This window comes from Callionymus lyra, chromosome 6 (assembly GCF_982586985.1).
Source record: "Callionymus lyra chromosome 6, fCalLyr1.hap1.1, whole genome shotgun sequence".
Lineage (NCBI taxonomy): Eukaryota > Metazoa > Chordata > Actinopteri > Syngnathiformes > Callionymidae > Callionymus > Callionymus lyra.
Window position 1 is genome coordinate 10563354 of NC_141823.1, and position 17700 is coordinate 10581053.

Here is a 17700-nt window from a genome sequence, read left to right on the forward strand (position 1 = left end):
CCTCATCTCTGCGCCTCAGAAACATGCTGATCTGAGGTAATCACCCGCCTCCTCGCCCCCTTTTGTGTTTCATGTCTGAAGTTGGCCAACACTTTAATGACCCATTTACAAAACTTTTACACCTGCGAAGATAAGCTTTTACGACCCCGGCCGAACCCCCCCGGGCACAAGACTCTGGAGCACTTCCTCCAGCTAAACGCCTTCATTAGTCCTAGGAAAAAAAAATATATATATACTGTAGCTGTGGCAATTAACATTTATCACACTGTTTATCAAAGCTCATCCGACCAGAGAGAAGTAAGAGGCGGTCCTGGGGGGGGGGCACTTTTCTAAGGTCGGGTCGCAGGGGCAGCAGTTAGGAAGGGAAAGCCCAGGCTTTTTTTTTTTAAAGCACCTGCTCTGCTCTGGTACCAAGCGAGCCGAACTGGCATTTAAAAAGGTGATGCTGACCGACTGCTAGCCACTGATGGGTGGTCTCCTACTATTGGGACATGCCCTGAACCCCTCACCATTAAGGTGTCTAGGAGGCATGGTACCTAATGCCCAAGCTGCTTAAACGGACTTCTTTTTAGGACTCAACACAACTGTTAGGTCGAGACTTTGCGATCGTCATCAGTTAGCATCAAAGATTATTTTAATGTTGGACGACAAATATATGGACTCTGCCATGAACTACACAACTCAAAAATAATAGTAACTATCAGATTTGAAAATAGAACAGAGAAGCAGATCGAGCATGAATGCTCCTTCCCAGATGCAACACTAATAGACTCAGGGACTCATTCATTCCTAGTGCTATTAGACTTTAGAACTCCAAGTTTGGGTAGAGTGAAGGGATGATGTCTTTCTATGTTTGTATCCTTTTAGGCCTTTGTGTTATTTTATTTGATCTATGCTCTTTATATTTGCACTTTGTGCTTTTAATTTGCACTTTGTTCTTGTTGCTTTTATTAAAACTTTTGTACCTTCCATCGTCTGCTGTGAACTAGAAACCTGATCTCCCGAAGAAGTTCTCCAGAGGGATTAATAAAGTCTATTTTAATATAATCTGAATTGAAAGCCAGAAGATTTTTCCATTTCAAGAAATGTAAATAAATATAAATAAAGAGTAAAACGTGAACTAGATAGTTATTGAAAGTCCTTACATTAGCTACATTAGCTTGTTGATGTTGACACACTGAGACTTAATGTTCAAGCTTTGTTTTGCCAAAGTCTGTTTTCTAGCGAGAAAAGGCAACAATTAATCTTGTAAATCTAGTAAAGTCTAATGAAAATATTGATTCTCTGAAACATATTGAGCAACACATAAAAAACAAACATGGATGTAATGATCTGAAATGTTTAACTTGGTCAGTAAAAAACATTTTTTGATTCAAGATGTTAAGAGAACAGTTGTATCATTAAAACCAGAGCTTTAAGCTTTGAGTTTTTTCGGGGGTACTTGACACGATGGAAGTGTTCAGCAGCCAGCTTTGCAGGGTTAAATTCCCGCGGGGGAAGCTGGGGTTTGGAGAAGGAATGGAGACAGCCTGTCGCTTGGCTTTGACTTACAGGTGGTCTCCGCTTGCCAAGAGCAACAAACCACAACATAACAGCTATCTGAACGCAGAGCTCCACTTAGTCTTCAAAAACAAAACAAAAAAAAAGGGAGGACGGAGGTGTGGAGACGGAGAAAGGATTGATGACATATTTTCAAAGGGGAATAAATGCAATAATATTTAACTTATAAGTCGTCTTTGGAACATTGTTATACAAAAGTTATAACGTTAATCATGACTACAAATACTTGACCTTCTTGCACGGCCAAGGAAGTTGTTGCTCTTTGTAAAGTGATGGTTCTACAGTGCTCTGTTGTCAAGTACTGCTGGAACTACTCAGATAAACCTATCCCTGTGGGCAGCAAACAATCTGGACTTCAACCATCAACACACGTTCAACCCATGATAACACTTTCATCTTGTACAATGTTTTCTTTATCGTAGAAGATTCAGAGAATTCCTCGGACCAGGCATTCATCAGGTTATTTTCACGTTAAGAAGATAATGTGTCGTTTAAGGAGCAAAAGTGTCACCACTGATATACTTCACAGAAATTGTTAGAAGTTCAATATCTTCTTTCAACTCACTTGTATCAACAGTGTTAGAAAGTAGTATTTTAGAAGAGTTTGTTGAGGTTTAACATTTCATGGAACTTAACCTATTAGTTCAAGGGCGTCAAACTCAAGAAGACAAGAGACTAAAATAGCTTAGCAGTACAAGTAATGGGCAGAAGATAATATACATATCATAAAAAGAGGTAAAAGTCCGATATTGCCTTTTCATTCCTTGAATTATCTCCGTTAACATGCATCATCTCCGTTTCATATCTTATTTTTAACACTGGCTTCTTTAAAGGCAACTAATGTGTTGATGAAATTGTGTCTTAAATTGATCTTGACGACTATTGTACACAGTGTGTGTTTGTACAAAAATGTATTTTCATTGAAATATTGACATTAGAAAATGATCTTAAGACCCGCCCACTGAAAACACACAAATTCATGTTTACCATAACCACACCCACTCTGCTGTGATTGGTCAAACATCGAGGTTTGTCACCAAGCGTCATCAATCCAGTACGTAAGTAAGTAATTTATATTTACAGAGCGTTTTTCTAGACCAGGGTCACAAAGCGCTTAAACAATTGAAAATGATATATATATAATATATATATATATATTATATATATATATACTTAAAAGATCAAGATAACACCGAGAACAACACAGGAGTCCCAGAAGTCTCCACCTCCAAGGGTCTCGTTGTATAAACAAAGCAGGACGTGATTACAGCTGGACGGAAGATGAGTGAAGCTATTATTACGTTATAATGGACTCTGCTCTCGTAACCTCTCGTTCGCCCAGATTTCAGACGAACTTTATAAAGTAAGAAGTTGAAAACATGGTCATGATGAGGGACTTACTGCATCTTGGAGAGGAAGACGTCAACATTTGAAACATCTACGGGCCGTTAGTCTGAACCGTGTGGTCTAGCTCTTGAAATAATGGCGGGCCGACGTCTTTTAAAGACCGACTAATTATAGGCTGGAAAAGTTCATTAAGAGTCACCAGGAGCGTTTTAAACGAGCGCCTCGTCTCATTTGCTCAAAACCATTTCCTGTGCACAGACGTCACGCACACTCAAGAGTGGTAGGTTTGCAGCTCCAGGAACCTGTGATGTGTGCATGTTTACAACACGGGACAAACCTCAGCAGCCAAGGTGGCCGTTCTCCGACAGACGCACACTCACATGCACACACACTCACACTCACACACACACACTCCAGACGCAGACGTCCCACCAGCCACGATTCACCGCTTCTAAACATCGATTCGACCTTTTAACTGCGTGACTTGAATCTCTAATTACAGAGCGTCGCTCGGCTCAGCAAGTAAACATGGCAGCAGATATAGACACTTTGACGGCTAAATACGAGTTCGGCGGTGCCAGGAGGCACGGATCTATTCTTAGACGACTCCGTGGCTTGTGTCACTCTTGGCTGTAATGAACTCGGGGGGCAATGAGATGAAATCCGCTGGTACATTGCATACAAACAAGGGACGAGCGCTTATCAAGTCCAGATCGAGAGATTGTTTGTTTGTTTTCTACTCCTATTAAAAGTCGCATCAATGTGAAGTTAGTGTTTGGACGGTTACCTTAAGTGAGCGCAGTTTTCGCCAGATGTACGCTCTACAAAATGTGTTTTCTGTCCATAGAGTGATGAGTCTCTCACGTCATCTGTTCCTTAACTCACATTATCTTTTTCAAATATATTCCATTGTATGTCCGTTGATTTTGTCCGTTTTAATGTCAACTTTATCGACACTACACGGTCCCACGGTGACGATTTTTGTTCGCGTCCAGCTGATCAGATCCAGTATTAAGGTCGGATTCAATAAAAAGATGTTGTTGGATCAGCCAGCTGTCAATCAAAAAGATTGATTTGGTGTTTGGAATATGGAAGAGATGCGTTAGTTATGAAGAAATGCTAGGAATTCAATAATTTGACATTTGTTAATGGTGTTTTATTTTGTAAATACAGAGCACATATTTTACTTTTATCACTCATTTCCTAATGAACAATCCCTTCTACGTCGGCGTTGATTTTCTGTTTTTTTCGTCTGACTTACTGATTTTCAGTAGAAAAAAAAAGGTCCGGATGTGTTTTAGAGTCTAGAGTCAGTGGCTGGTAAAGACTTTTAAGATGTAGGTTAAATCTATTGTCCAACACATCCCATCTCTAAATACACATAAATACAGTGATGGTAGTAAAATTTGTTGACTTGGTTCTTTTGATTTGATCAGGCCTTATTAGACATATCAAACAAAACTCATAAAAGCTATATATATATATATATATATATATATATATATATATATATATATATACAGTATATGTAGCATAGTCAAGCTTATTTCAAAACCACACTTGTACTATCGAACAAATATTGTCAAAAACATATTTTGACATGAAATTAAACAAGATTATTTTTCCAACTTTCATCCTACTGTATAAATGGAATTATTAAACAATTATATGATGTGATTCCATATGTAAAAATTTTACCGGCCAGTTTATTTTGATAAAAACATTAACCATTTGTGTTGGCAGTAAGCAACTAGAAACCTTCAAGCAGTTGTTATTGAGCTCTGAACTGGTGGAGGTGAGTTTGACGGACAGAGGGCCCCCCCCTTCGAGAGCTCCTGCGTTGGTGAGCTCCATTGAAAGTCTTCCACGCGAGGTCCTCTCCAGGATGTGGCACCTGTGGAGCGTAAACACACCAGGGGTGGACAGCTTTCCTTTCAGTCGGGCCACTCCTGTGTTTGGCTTTTGCTTCCACCGAAAACATCCCTTAACAGACAATCCAGACCTGGCGCCAGAGGAAGAACTCAAGTGCCCGAGAACCCAGGTCCAAAGGGGTGGGGGGGGGACCATGCTCTCGCGGTTTGTTTATCTTAACCACTTCCTTGATTCCCAAAAGCTCAGGTGGCCTTAGGGGCCTGGTCACCGGAGCTCCCGAGCACACAAAGGATAATAGGAAATCAGAGGAAACCGGAGTCTCCTGGTCTACCTCCGACCAAGTCGGTACACGACTCTGGATCCGTTGGCCCCGACCCACCTCACACATTTAGGGTGTACGAACGGGTGTCAAGTCTCATGCGAGAATACACTAATGCTGATGTTGATTTCATCCTTCAAGGAGACTCCCTCGCTCAAATTCCTCTCCGCTCAGCACACGGGCCGGAGCACAGATCGCGGGGGGATCCTGATAAACAAACAAGGGTGAATTATTCGCGGTTTAAACACTTAAACACCCACTTGAGCGGAGCCTTTCAAGTGGGTGATTAAAATTGGGGCCTGAGCTCCCAGAGATGGCTCAAAGGGGCTCAGTGTCACCACAGGAGCCCTCCCCTCCGTCCCCCCCATCCCGTCCCTGTCAAATCCAGTTTCTCCGAGAGCCCACACTTCAACAACCCTGTTGATCGCTAACCTGCGACTGGTAATCCTCGCTCCCACTCGTCGTCACCGACACCCCTCGAAACACCCGAGTGAAGATATTAATCCCATCGTTTCCTTGCATTACTAACGCACATCTGCAGGAACATCCCGAGGAAGTGTTGCCATCAGAGGTATCAATGACACCAGAGAATCAAGGGAATACTTTATACCTGCCACACCTTGGCATGACAAATACCAGATGTGGCGAGACGAAAGAAACTGGAGAAACTCAAAGGAATTTGTAAAAAAAAAAGCCAGTTTGGACGATTTCGAAGAGGATTATTGTGGGAGTATTTTAAAGAAACTCCAGATAAAGAGAGTAATTGACTTTGTCTGAGAATGTATTTTTGACAGTTGACAAGGTAAAAGGTTATTTAGATCAATTAAAAAACAGTGTACAATACTTGTTATAGTGAGTGGTGTCAAGCAAAGTTTGTACCCAAGAGCTATAGTCGCAACAAAGAAGTACAAACACAGGGGTCCCTCTATTATTGCGGGAGTGACCTTCTGAAACCACATTCAATGAAATCTGCAAAGAAGTGACCGTTCACTTTTTCAATTGTTTGAATCAAAAACATTTCTTTAACAACTTGTATATGAACTTGCAAACTCAACATTGCACCTGAGTCACCCTCCCTCTCAACAACCGTCTCAGTGACTAGCTTTGCCGCCCAGCCAATCGCTAATGTGGAGCACTTTAGACGTAGCAACGGAGACGTATAATTCAAATACACCAAGTACAGCAGACTGTAGAAAAGCATCATGGGAGATTACTGATTTGTCGGCACCATAGGTAACCTGGGTGCGATTACTAGTGCCTCCCACTAAATTCTGCAGTTGTTTATCTGCTGTTTAAATATGGTTTAAAATAATGTTGTTATAGCGGGAACAATGGCAAGGAGCTTCTAGTTCCCTACTACAGCTTTAAAAGATATTTTTAAATATGTATTTGTGAAAATACACAAATCACTGTACTGCTTACATATACATACACTATAGCAATATCTTTAAAGACATGACCCAAGATAGCACAGTACTACACCAAGGAGCTCATTTGACTTTATTTAAAGTATTTGTTGTTGTGTTGATTATTACATCCATCAAACCCCTAATGGCAACATCAGGATCTCCTACTCAGAGAAAAACACAAACTCAAAAGTCTATAGTTGACTATTTTTAAAGCAGCAATACGTAAGATTGAAAATATTGTTTCTGGCTCCTCCCAGTGTCACAAAAGTGTAACTACAATGACTCGCTGCTTTCACTCCAAAAGCTTGTGAAATATCATTCCACCTCCATGGTGATTCAAATAACTTTGTTGAAGTTTATTCCGTATTTAATACATATTATATCAGGGTAATCATTTTAAAACACATAATCCACTTGAATCTAAAAGTTGGGTGACGTGGTCGTGTTGTGGACTGAGAAAACCGCTTTATTTCGAAAAAAGGAATACTCCCCTGGAACTCTAGACTCTCGTCAAGATCCTTGTTTGTTTTCCTGTTTACTCTCAAAATAAGGTTGTAAACTAGAGAAAAATGTGTGAAACAAAAACTATATATGGGACCATCTTGTTGCAGAGAATTCATCACCGAAACGTATTTCTAATGCATTTAACGTTCATTTTTCTTGCCGGGTTACCGGTCTATGAAAACTAGACCTACATTAAACTGGTCCATGGTGGGAAAAAAAGTTGGAGACCCCTGCATTAGACCACCTGGTGTTTACATGTTACCTACAAACTAAAAATAACCGCATATTCTGTCAGGGAAATCACATGGAAGCGGATGTAGTCGAGTGATTTGATCAAATTCTTGATTTTCATAAAGTCAGGTTTTCTACATCTTGCGCAATTGTCAATCTTTTTTTTTTAAGTTAATTCTAAACCCATAAATCTATCTATCAAAAATCTAGATGAGTTATGCTAAAAAATGATTCGACAAACACCAGCTACAATTTAGCGTCTTACAAAAGTCCAACAAAGGATAGAAATTGGATCTTTTTTTTCTTAATATATACACTTTAATACAGTTTTTTTTATCATCTAGCTTTATATTCCTTCCTTTCTTTGATTTTGAAAGGTACTTTTCATTTTGAGAACAGTAAAAGATCCATCAATTTATTATAAATTAATATGTTTAAGGGTGAAATAAAATAAATAAAAATCTTGGATGTGTTAAACATTAACTTCAAACAATAGATTTAAGAATTTGGATGGACTAAAAAGTGCCAATGTAGCCAAAGAACTCTGGGTAAACAAGTTAAATTGATAACATACGAATCACAACATCAGTAGACGCTAAACATGAATGACTTTTGAAAGCGTTTTAAGTAAAGCGTCTCACTTCTACTCTGTGGGAAACTAGAAATGAATAAGAATTAGTCTTTGTCAAAGTCTCGACTGCGGGAAAAATAAAATCCCAAACAGAATCCCGACGTCGATAAGAGTTAATGACAGACATAATTCTTTTAAATTTAGACTAAAAAGCCCTCCAGGACACACGGAACAGCAGATGATGTGCTGAGAGACGGTTTGATTAAGAACCATCCGCCGCTTCAAACATGTATTTGGGGAAACAAAGCACAATCTCAGCTGCTAATCCACTGGAGATTCAGAGCACATTCCCGCTGAAGCCTTTGATCTCTGGAGTGCATCAGACAGCTGACTCCACACACACATTAACACACACACACACACACACACACCGACGCGCAGCAAAAACTATTTGCACATACATGGGTCAGTTTCACTGCACGATATTAGCTTGTAACGCCTACATTCACTTGACAGCCAACGATGGCAGGAGAATAAATCAATATGAAAGGAAGACGTAATAAATGAAAACTATTAAAACAACATTACAAACTGAAATATAACATCTCAGTTTGTTGGTCTTTAACTTTGTTATTTTGTTCTGTAGACACAAGTACAGTTACCACTTTATATTGATACTACACGGTCACAGAAAACAACGTTGGAACCATTTTCTTTTGTCAGGGTTTACACTACAGTACTGTGCAGTACTACAGTGAGTACGGAAACCTGAGCTAACCACAAGTTTACAAACGTCCATAACATATTGTTTATTTTTAGAACACTGTCATCAGTTTACAGAGAGGAAGATGGAGCACGAATGCTCCTCCCATGATGCAACACTAATAGACTCAGGGATTCATTCATTCCTTGTGCTATTAGATTGTTTAATCCGGAGTTTGGGGGCAGGAGTGAAGTGAAAAGATGATTCTATTCCATGTAAATCTTTGTATACTTTTATTTGATATTTCTTTTGGTCTTTATCTATCTAGTAAAACAAACATGTACAAGTTATTTTTATAGATCTCTGTCGGAACTAGAGGAGTTTAACTGCAAGAATCTTGCGATACGATACGCATCATGATACATAGGGAACAATACACTATATTGCGATATTGTAGGAACAATGATATTTGTAGTTTTTCTAGTAATGTCCAAGTGCTTGACTACAGGTCACAGATAATTGGCCTGGTTGTAATTAGAGGCGTGTATTGGCAAAAAAATCTGGTTACACAATACATATCACGATACATGGGCCACAATACAGTATATTGCGATACTGTAGGAACAAGAATATATTTGTAGTATTCTCAGAGTACTTGACTTTGCAGAATTTACAGACTATATGACTCTTCAGCATAACTTTTATTTGCAACCTACAAAATATGAAAAAAAAAAAACAGCTTTAAAAGCTTCTGTAGTCGACTGTATCCTCTCGTCCTCAGTCATTGCCAGTGTTTTCATAGTTTCCTTTAGCTAGGAAGTACATAATGACTGCTGCCACATATAGCCATCTTAAGTTGAATCGCAAAATAAAATAAACAAACGACTTTATATTTCACTGATATGAAAATATCAAACTATAGAAGATATGGTATTGTGAAGAAAATTGTGGAAAATAATTTTTTTTAACTCAAAAATGCGGCTTTATTCAAGTCAAACTTACACACACAAGTTGATTTTGGATCTAAATTTGAACCGTTAAAACATTTTTTTGTTTGTTTTGAGTAAGACGATAACCTCATAAAAAACCCCATACTTCCTCTCTTCGGAATCCACAGCGTCTACTGTGACACAACGTCCGGAGGGCAGCGTTCCCCTCACTCCTGCCTCGACACATTCACTCGATCCCAGATATGAAAACGATGCCACCGGCGAGCCACGCAAGACTCCCAAAGTCCCGGAGCCATGTCGGGACAAAGACTTCTCACGGGAACATTTTTACTATTTTTTTTTGTTTTTGTTTAAATCTCAGAGCCTCTCGTCAGCCAGGTGCTACCCCTCCTCCCCGAAGACCCGGAGCTTTTCTTCTCCTCGGAGTGTAGGGGCTGCAAACTTTTTTTCTCCCAGCCTCTTCAAAGAGCGACTCCCATGGGAGCGCAGAGGGGGTAGAGCCCGGTGGGAGAGAGGGGTCTACGTCACACAAGAGGCCAGACGCTGGGATGAAAGAGCAGACCAGGATGGAGGGAGAACCTGAAAGCTGCATCGAGAAAGAGAAACACCTGAACGTCTTGATTTCGAGTCTAGAAAAACAAGAGGTCAGAGGAGGAGGAGGACCGTCGCCACAAACACCTCCCTTTGCTCGGTTTCATGGGCCAGAACCGACACAAGGCCACGGGGTAAACACAGCGAACAGATGGAGTCTAGAGGAGAGGACCACATGGAGGGGGAAGGGGGATCTAAGGGACACAAGAGAGGTGACTTTGTAAGAATGAATAATTCGCTAGACCACTGGGACCACCTTTTTTTTTTTTTTTAATGAATCCTATTTGGTTCATGACATCATGAATGAACATTAGCTCACATGTGGACAGAGTTTGTAAAGAAACAAAAGGCTCAAGAGGACCTTTGATGATGTCATGGTATGACGTTTGTGTATTACTTTATGTTAAACCTGCGTGGTATTTATGTATTGTTTAGTTTGTATCACTACGTCTAATTATCACAATGTTCTTTTCACGATAACGTATCGATATTTAACTTGTTTTAGTTTTTTTATTATACATTTATTGATTCTGTTTGTATTTAGAATTATATATTTATTTTAAGGTTTATGCCTCCGCAGCAAAATGAACAATGAAATACTGCAAGATTCCAGTGATGACTTGATTTTCTGGAACTCCTGTGTGGTTTCTCGGCATTATCTTGACCTTTTAAGTATATATTTTATCGAGTATTGTTTTGATTGTTCGAGCGCTTTGTGACCCTGGTCTGGAAAAGCGCTCTACAAACATAAATTGCTTAAATTACTTACTTCCTAAAGAATACGTTCGACTCCAGAGGCTTTTAAAGCTGATGTTTTTTTGGGCACATTTTGGTTACAATGATATCGCCTTTTTTATGATACTGTATCCTCTAATGGTTATATTTCCAAACTAAATGAGTTTGTTTATTTTGTTTTGCAATTAAACTTTAGACAGTTTAATTGCAGCATTCATTTAGTCCGCTGGAACAACAAGGAACAATGAAATCCAGTGAGATTCCAGTGAAGACTGAGGACGAGAGGATACAGTCGACTATAATTTAAGGCTGATGTTTGTACATATTTTGGTTTCTAAACCAATGAAGCAGTTACGACTTCGTCAAGAGTCATGTGGTCTGTAAATTCTGCAACACCAGAGTCAAGTACTCGACAATACTACACATATATACTTGTTCTTTAGGTATTGCAATTCGCAAATATCGAAACTCCAGATTCTTGCCACTACCAACTTCACTTTTCTTCAAGATAAAGGCGGGGTTTTTTTTGCTAAAACTCTGGTTATGAGCCACGTTCAGACGTCCCAGCAGTGTTTCACTCCTACACAAACTTAATAATTCAATTAATTTTATTTAAAGTTATCTCAAGACACTTTACAGTTGAAGTAAGACTATAGTGGAGAAAGGAAAAACAGATCCCAGCAATTAATAAACGTCTCTTCAAATCACATTTGACTCAGATTTGTGTCCCTTTTCAACAACTTGTCAGTTATAAAAATTGAGCTTATAAATGCTGCATAAAAAAAAAGAGTCAAGTTTCAGTTACTTACTTTATAAAAATCAACTCATTCATGTTTAGGGGTGGATCTCATCCTCCAGCATGTGGGATGCTTCTCATATGTTCAGACCCTCATCCCACCTGTCCGAGCCCGTCAGTGGCTGTCGAGAACCCAACATGATCTTTGCATGGAAACATCATTAAGCCCCTCCAGTGCAGCGACATACATTCCACGTATACACCAACTGCACACATGAAAGTTCACCAAGAGGAAACTTTTTACTTCATCTCAGGGTTTTTTTTTCCACGAGTCTGAGCGAAGATTCCTTCATATTGGATCGACTAAAGTCACTCCAGCTGGCAGTCGCGAGGCTTTTTAAAAGGCTTTTGAAACATCCTCTGTCAGACTGAACAGGCTGCTATAGTTGTAGGATCATACACACTTTAAATAGAACGTATAACTCGGATAACTCGTCAACGAATCCACTCAAAACAGCAGCAACTTGAATATTGTTCTTATTGTCAATCATACGTGGAGCTGAAGAGCGAGACTGCCTCGACAAGATGGACCCAAAAAACACAATCACCTGCGAAAAGCGGCGAATAAGTTAAAATAAAAAGCCACATTATCGTGAAAACACATGACAGATAACAAGTTGAATCACTAAGTTAATTACTAGTCCTATAGCTACGAGCACGTGCAGGAATTTATCAGTAACGCAGGATATTTATGGCAAAATTCTGGACGTTCAACCACGAAAACCTTCCCCGATGTTATCAATAAGGACAACATTGGACTTTAGACGCACGTTTGCACAAATCTTTAAATCACATGACCTTCTTAATTAATATAATGCAGACGTGTAAAGAAAAAGTTTAATTCCATCATCCTTCATGATAAAATAAAGATACATTTGAAATGTTTTAAACACGATTTAAATTTTTTAAGATTTTTTTTAACTAGTTTTAAATGGAAAACTGTTTTAAATTATTTTTTAAATATATGTTACATTTAATAGAAAATGTATTTTATAATTATAAAAAAACTAAACTCATAATTTACTTTCGTGTCTTAATTTGAGTGAACACTGTAGCACTTATTTATTTTATATATGTATTTATATGTACATTTATACTCACCAAGATCTAAATGGAAGCTATGATTCATGTTTACGTCTTAAATCAACTTTTTTTTTGCTGAATTTAGTAATATTAAATAGTCATCACGACATATGTATATATGTGGGAAAAGAAATGTAAGGAGACACCAAACAAAAATATTATAGAATATTGAGTTTTATGTGACATACGATTATTCAACAGCACCGTATAAATTTCTTTTTCTTTTTTTTAAGAAGACAAACCCAAAAAATACACTATAAATTCAACTTTTTATTATTATCTTATTTTCTATCATAGTAATGTTGTGGTTTATAATTCATCAAAGTGAGCATAAAATCAAATATTTTAAATAAATAATTAGATTTTTCTAAATGCATCTGCCATTAACATGCAAATATTCATGTTTATTTCCGTGTTGCGATTATTGAAACCTTAGCAGCTAAAAGGAACAATCTGAAGACGTCTGAGGACGAGAGGATACAGTCGACTCCAGCAGCTTTTAAAGCGGATGTTAAAACATATTTTGGTTTCAAAACAAATGGAATCAGTTACGACTTCGTCAAGAGTCATGTGGTCTGCAAATTCTGCAACACCAGAGTCAAGTACTGGACAATACTACAAATATATCCTCGTTACTACAGTATCACAATATATTGTATCGTTCCCCCTGTGTCGTGATATGTATGGTAACGCCAGATTGTTAGAAATACACGTAATTACAACCAGCCCGAGATTGAGTGACCTCAAAGAAAGAAGTAAAACTATGAGAAAAAGAGGATAAATCTGGCAGCAGAACATGTGGTTGAGAAGCTTAAGTGGAATCCGTTTGGGTTTTCTAATCTAGATGAAGAGTTTCTGTCTAACCAAAAGATTTAAGTATTATAAAACCATTCAACCACAGTCTACACATGACACATGGTTTTATATTTTTCATTCTGCACACCTTTCCTTTTTAAAAGATACTTTTCAAGAAAACTGTTTCTCCACCAAAAACACGTTTTTTCCCCCTTTTGCTCGACTTCCAAAAAAACAAAACAGAAAAATTCTCTTCGGGGCAAATCTCAAGAGCCTCCTCCTTCTTCTTGACGATTTCTGTATTTAACCGTCAACGACAAACAATAAGACTCTGTTCCGGTGCCAAATACAAAACAAGTCTGACCTCCCAACATTTCTCCCTCTCAACACACTTGTCACCAGACTGTCACAATACAATGGTTTCCACTCAGGCTTGATCTACTGGCAACTTTAAAGAGGCTCAGAATAGTACACAGGCTTCTGCCAGTGGTTTGATCTCCACACCAGTCAATGAGACGAACTACCAGAGGAATTTAAGAAAGAAATGCTTTTTTTTTTTTTCTTTCTGTCACACGAACAGATGGGTGGCAGATAAACAACAATAATGCATCACAAAACAGAAGAAAAAAGGTATATTTGACACATATTTTTCTTCTTGTAGCACTTTTCTTTATCAAGGAACTGACAACATGGAACAATGTGGAAAAACATGCTTGAAAAATAGCATAGAATACATTAATTCATTCAAATCCTCAATCAAAGTTGTTGTTTTTTTATCTTTAAGGATAAGAAAAAGAAGAGAAAATCTCTTATTCGATTGACAATATAACATTTCATCTGTTGTCCTTTGATTTTGATATTTTAATCGGTTAATTTTAGGTGTATTTACAATTTTATTGACACAATACGGTCACAGAAAATGAAGAAGGTTCAGTTTATTGAACACATCCCTCCCCAAAAAGTCGAAAAGAAGTAACCAATCGGATGCTTTCCTTTTTTATAAAGTCTGTCCATTAAGGCTTAAAGATTTCAATGAAAGCTGTCAATCAAAACAGCTGATTTGGAGTTTGAAAGACGGCTGGGTTAAACAAACGAAATGTTAAACTAACGTGTGCAGGTTATGAATTAAAAGTGAAATGAAAGGCTGCAAATGTAGTTTTAATTTGTATATTCCCTGGATGCACTTTACTTTTATCACTCGTTTCCTGCCCGAAGTATCCCGTCGACACCGGCGTCGTCTCCATTAACTTTCCAGAGTGAGTCGTCACTAGAAGACGACGCGAATCACTTCGACATCATCTCTCCCGGCGCTCGGTCTAGAATATCTTCTCAAAGTTTGCTTTCAAACTCCGCCATCCGATCCATTTTAATCCCTTTAATATCGGATTAACGTCCCACTTTTTTCGCTTCATGAATTCACAATTTGAGTATTTTCACGAAGGTGGATCAAAAGTTCCTTCTTTTTCCGCTGTCTATACGTTTCTTCCGTTCAAGAATACTTTTTAATTTGGTCCTCCTTTCATGTTATGCAACTACACGACTAATAATTCATGGAATAGATTAAAGACTTCAAAGTGTTGTTAGATAATCACCCAACAAAACATTTTAAAAGAGAGAGAGGGAGGTTTTGTGTTGGATCCAACTTCAGCGTTAAGACTTTTAAAAGCGTTGGCTGCGAAAAGTTATGCGTGCGACCATAAATAGGTGAGCGTGGCGGCGGGCGTCCGACTCACCCGCGTCGTCAAACCGCAGTTATTCTTGTGGTGACAGTCGTGCTGCTCGTAGTACTTCTGCTTCGCCAGCCAGTCGTCGATGCCTTTCCGAGCCAAACAGGCGTTCACCACAAAACTATCTCCTGGAGACGGAACCATGTTACAGAGACTTCAACATAAAGATAAACTTCTTTTTTTTTTAAACATGGCTATTTACAGATACATTTGTTTATTTAAAGCAGGTGAATGAAATACAATATACAACTATTTATACAACTAAAATGGACTAATCTTGATTCAATGAAATACCAATAAATGTTCATTCTTTCAAAGATGCAAAGTATTCAAGATATTGTTCATTTCCCTAAAAACTCAGAAATTCTGGGAGGATTTAGAAGTTGAAAATATTATACTACAAGTTTCTAAGTCATATTGTTGTATTATTAACACTGAAAAAATATATAATATTTAGCACATAAGGAATGTTTTAATCATTCTCACAAATTTAAAATAAAAAATTGAATTCCAAATATTGAAGTTTCAACTCGCGGATTGCGAAATATAATATTCAAAGTAATACATAGATTAAAAGGTAAAAAGCTATTTATTTAGGTGATTTAATCGGGTAATAGTACTTTAATATTTCCCTTACTTTATATAATCTTTGGGTTTGTTCAGTTGTTGGGCAACTTTTTTCGTAAGTTAATTTAAATGTTTTATTATTTTATTATTATTATGTTGTAATATTTAATGATGTGGTTATTTGTTTACATCAAATGTATAAGCATATCTCATTTTGTCTAGAAAACAACGTAAGAATGTTTAGTTTACACTTTAAAAACAAAATAAATGAAATAAAGAAGAAAGAAAAACTTCGCTCGCTTCACTCGCTGCAGCTCAAGAACCGAGACGCTCTTATTAAACTTCTTAAAGCAAAATACTGCATCATGTTGTGAGTATTTTAAAGATAAAACGAGGGTTAAACGTACCTTCTGGACTCTCCCTGGGTTTACAAATAGCGGCTTCAGGGACACAAGACAATAAAGAGTTACTCGAAAGTGCAGCGACGCAGATTTCCAGCAGCAGATTCTTACCATGTTTCGAGTGCAGTTTACCCATGTCTCTGCCGCCGGAAGAGGATGAAAAGCATCAGATAAAATGTAATCCACAGCCCAGAGAGCTATATATCCAGAGACAGGAGAGTCCGCGGCGGCACACGAGCACACACGAGCACACGAGCACACACGACCACACGCCTGGAGAACCAGAGACTTTCTGATGCTCGGCTCCCGCTGCCAGCGAGGACACCGGAGGTGAGATGCGCGACTTCCGGTTTGCTCCTTCAGAATAAACGACCTGGCGGTGATCGTTGATATTAAAACCTTAGATTTTGGACGAGATCATAATGACAATAATGGATTCGATTTATAGGCGCATTTAAACAGTATCAATGTCACTTTACCGGTGCTTAAGGAAAGTTATTCAAATGCTATTCAATTTTATTTTCTGGAGACCTCAATAAAGTTTATCCATCCATCTATCTATCTATCTATCTATCTATCTATCTATCTATCTATCTATCTATCTATCTATCTATCTATCTATCTATCTATCTATCTATCTAGCCATCCAACAATCTATCTATCTATCTATCTATCTATCTATCTATCTATCTATCTATCTATCTATCTATCTATCTATCTATCTATCTATCTATCTATCTATCTATCTATCTATCTATCTATCTATCCATCTATCTATCATCCAACAATCTATCCATCTATCTATCCATCCATCCATCCATCCATCTATCTATCTATCTATCTATCTATCTATCTATCTATCTATCTATCTATCTATCTATCTATCTATCTATCTATCTATCTATCTACCTATCTACCTATCTATCTATCTATCTATCTATCTATCTATCTATCTATCTATCTATCTATCTATCTATCTATCTATCTATCTATCTATCCATCTATCCATCCAACAATCTATCCATCTATCCCTCTATACATCTATCCATCCATCTATCCATCTATCCATCTATAGATCTATCTATCTATCTATCTATCTATCTATCTATCTATCTATCTATCTATCTATCTATCTATCTATCTATCTATCTATCTATCTATCTATCTATCTATCTATCTATCTATCTATCTAACTTTCAAATCATTACAACGTTATCTCAAGACACTTTATAGTTTAAGAAAGAATACATTGTGGAAAAGAAAAACAGATCTCAGCAAAAAAAACAAAAACAATGAGTAAATTACAGTGTGACAGTGGCGAGGAAACAACTCACTTTTAGAAGGCAGAAACCTCGAGCAAAACCAGACTCAGTGTTGACGACCTTCCTGCTGTGACCCGACTGAAGAGTGGGGGGTCTAGAGGGATGGAGAATAAGGGAGAGTCTTTCATTATCACGTTTAAAGGTTTATTTTATTTCGATAAACTTGACTAAAATGAGGGTCGTGATGTGTTAAGAGTCACAGGCTAATGTTGCCTCG

The 17700-nt window shown here is 37.9% G+C and overlaps 1 protein-coding gene across 1 annotated transcript in view; it reads right to left on the reverse strand.

The window, feature by feature from the left end:
* Positions 1 to 16411, reverse strand: part of nkd1 (NKD inhibitor of WNT signaling pathway 1) — a 44783-nt gene extending 28372 nt beyond the window's left edge. Inside the window, exons 1-3 of the mRNA XM_087793894.1 lie at positions 16273 to 16411; positions 16168 to 16200; positions 15200 to 15321 (exon numbers count right to left, since the gene is read on the reverse strand). Coding sequence (XP_087650020.1) covers positions 15200 to 15321; positions 16168 to 16200; positions 16273 to 16297 — 180 coding nt within the window. The 5' untranslated portion in view covers positions 16298 to 16411. The remainder of the gene's footprint in view (positions 1 to 15199; positions 15322 to 16167; positions 16201 to 16272) is intronic.
* Positions 16412 to 17700: the final 1289 nt, after the last annotated feature.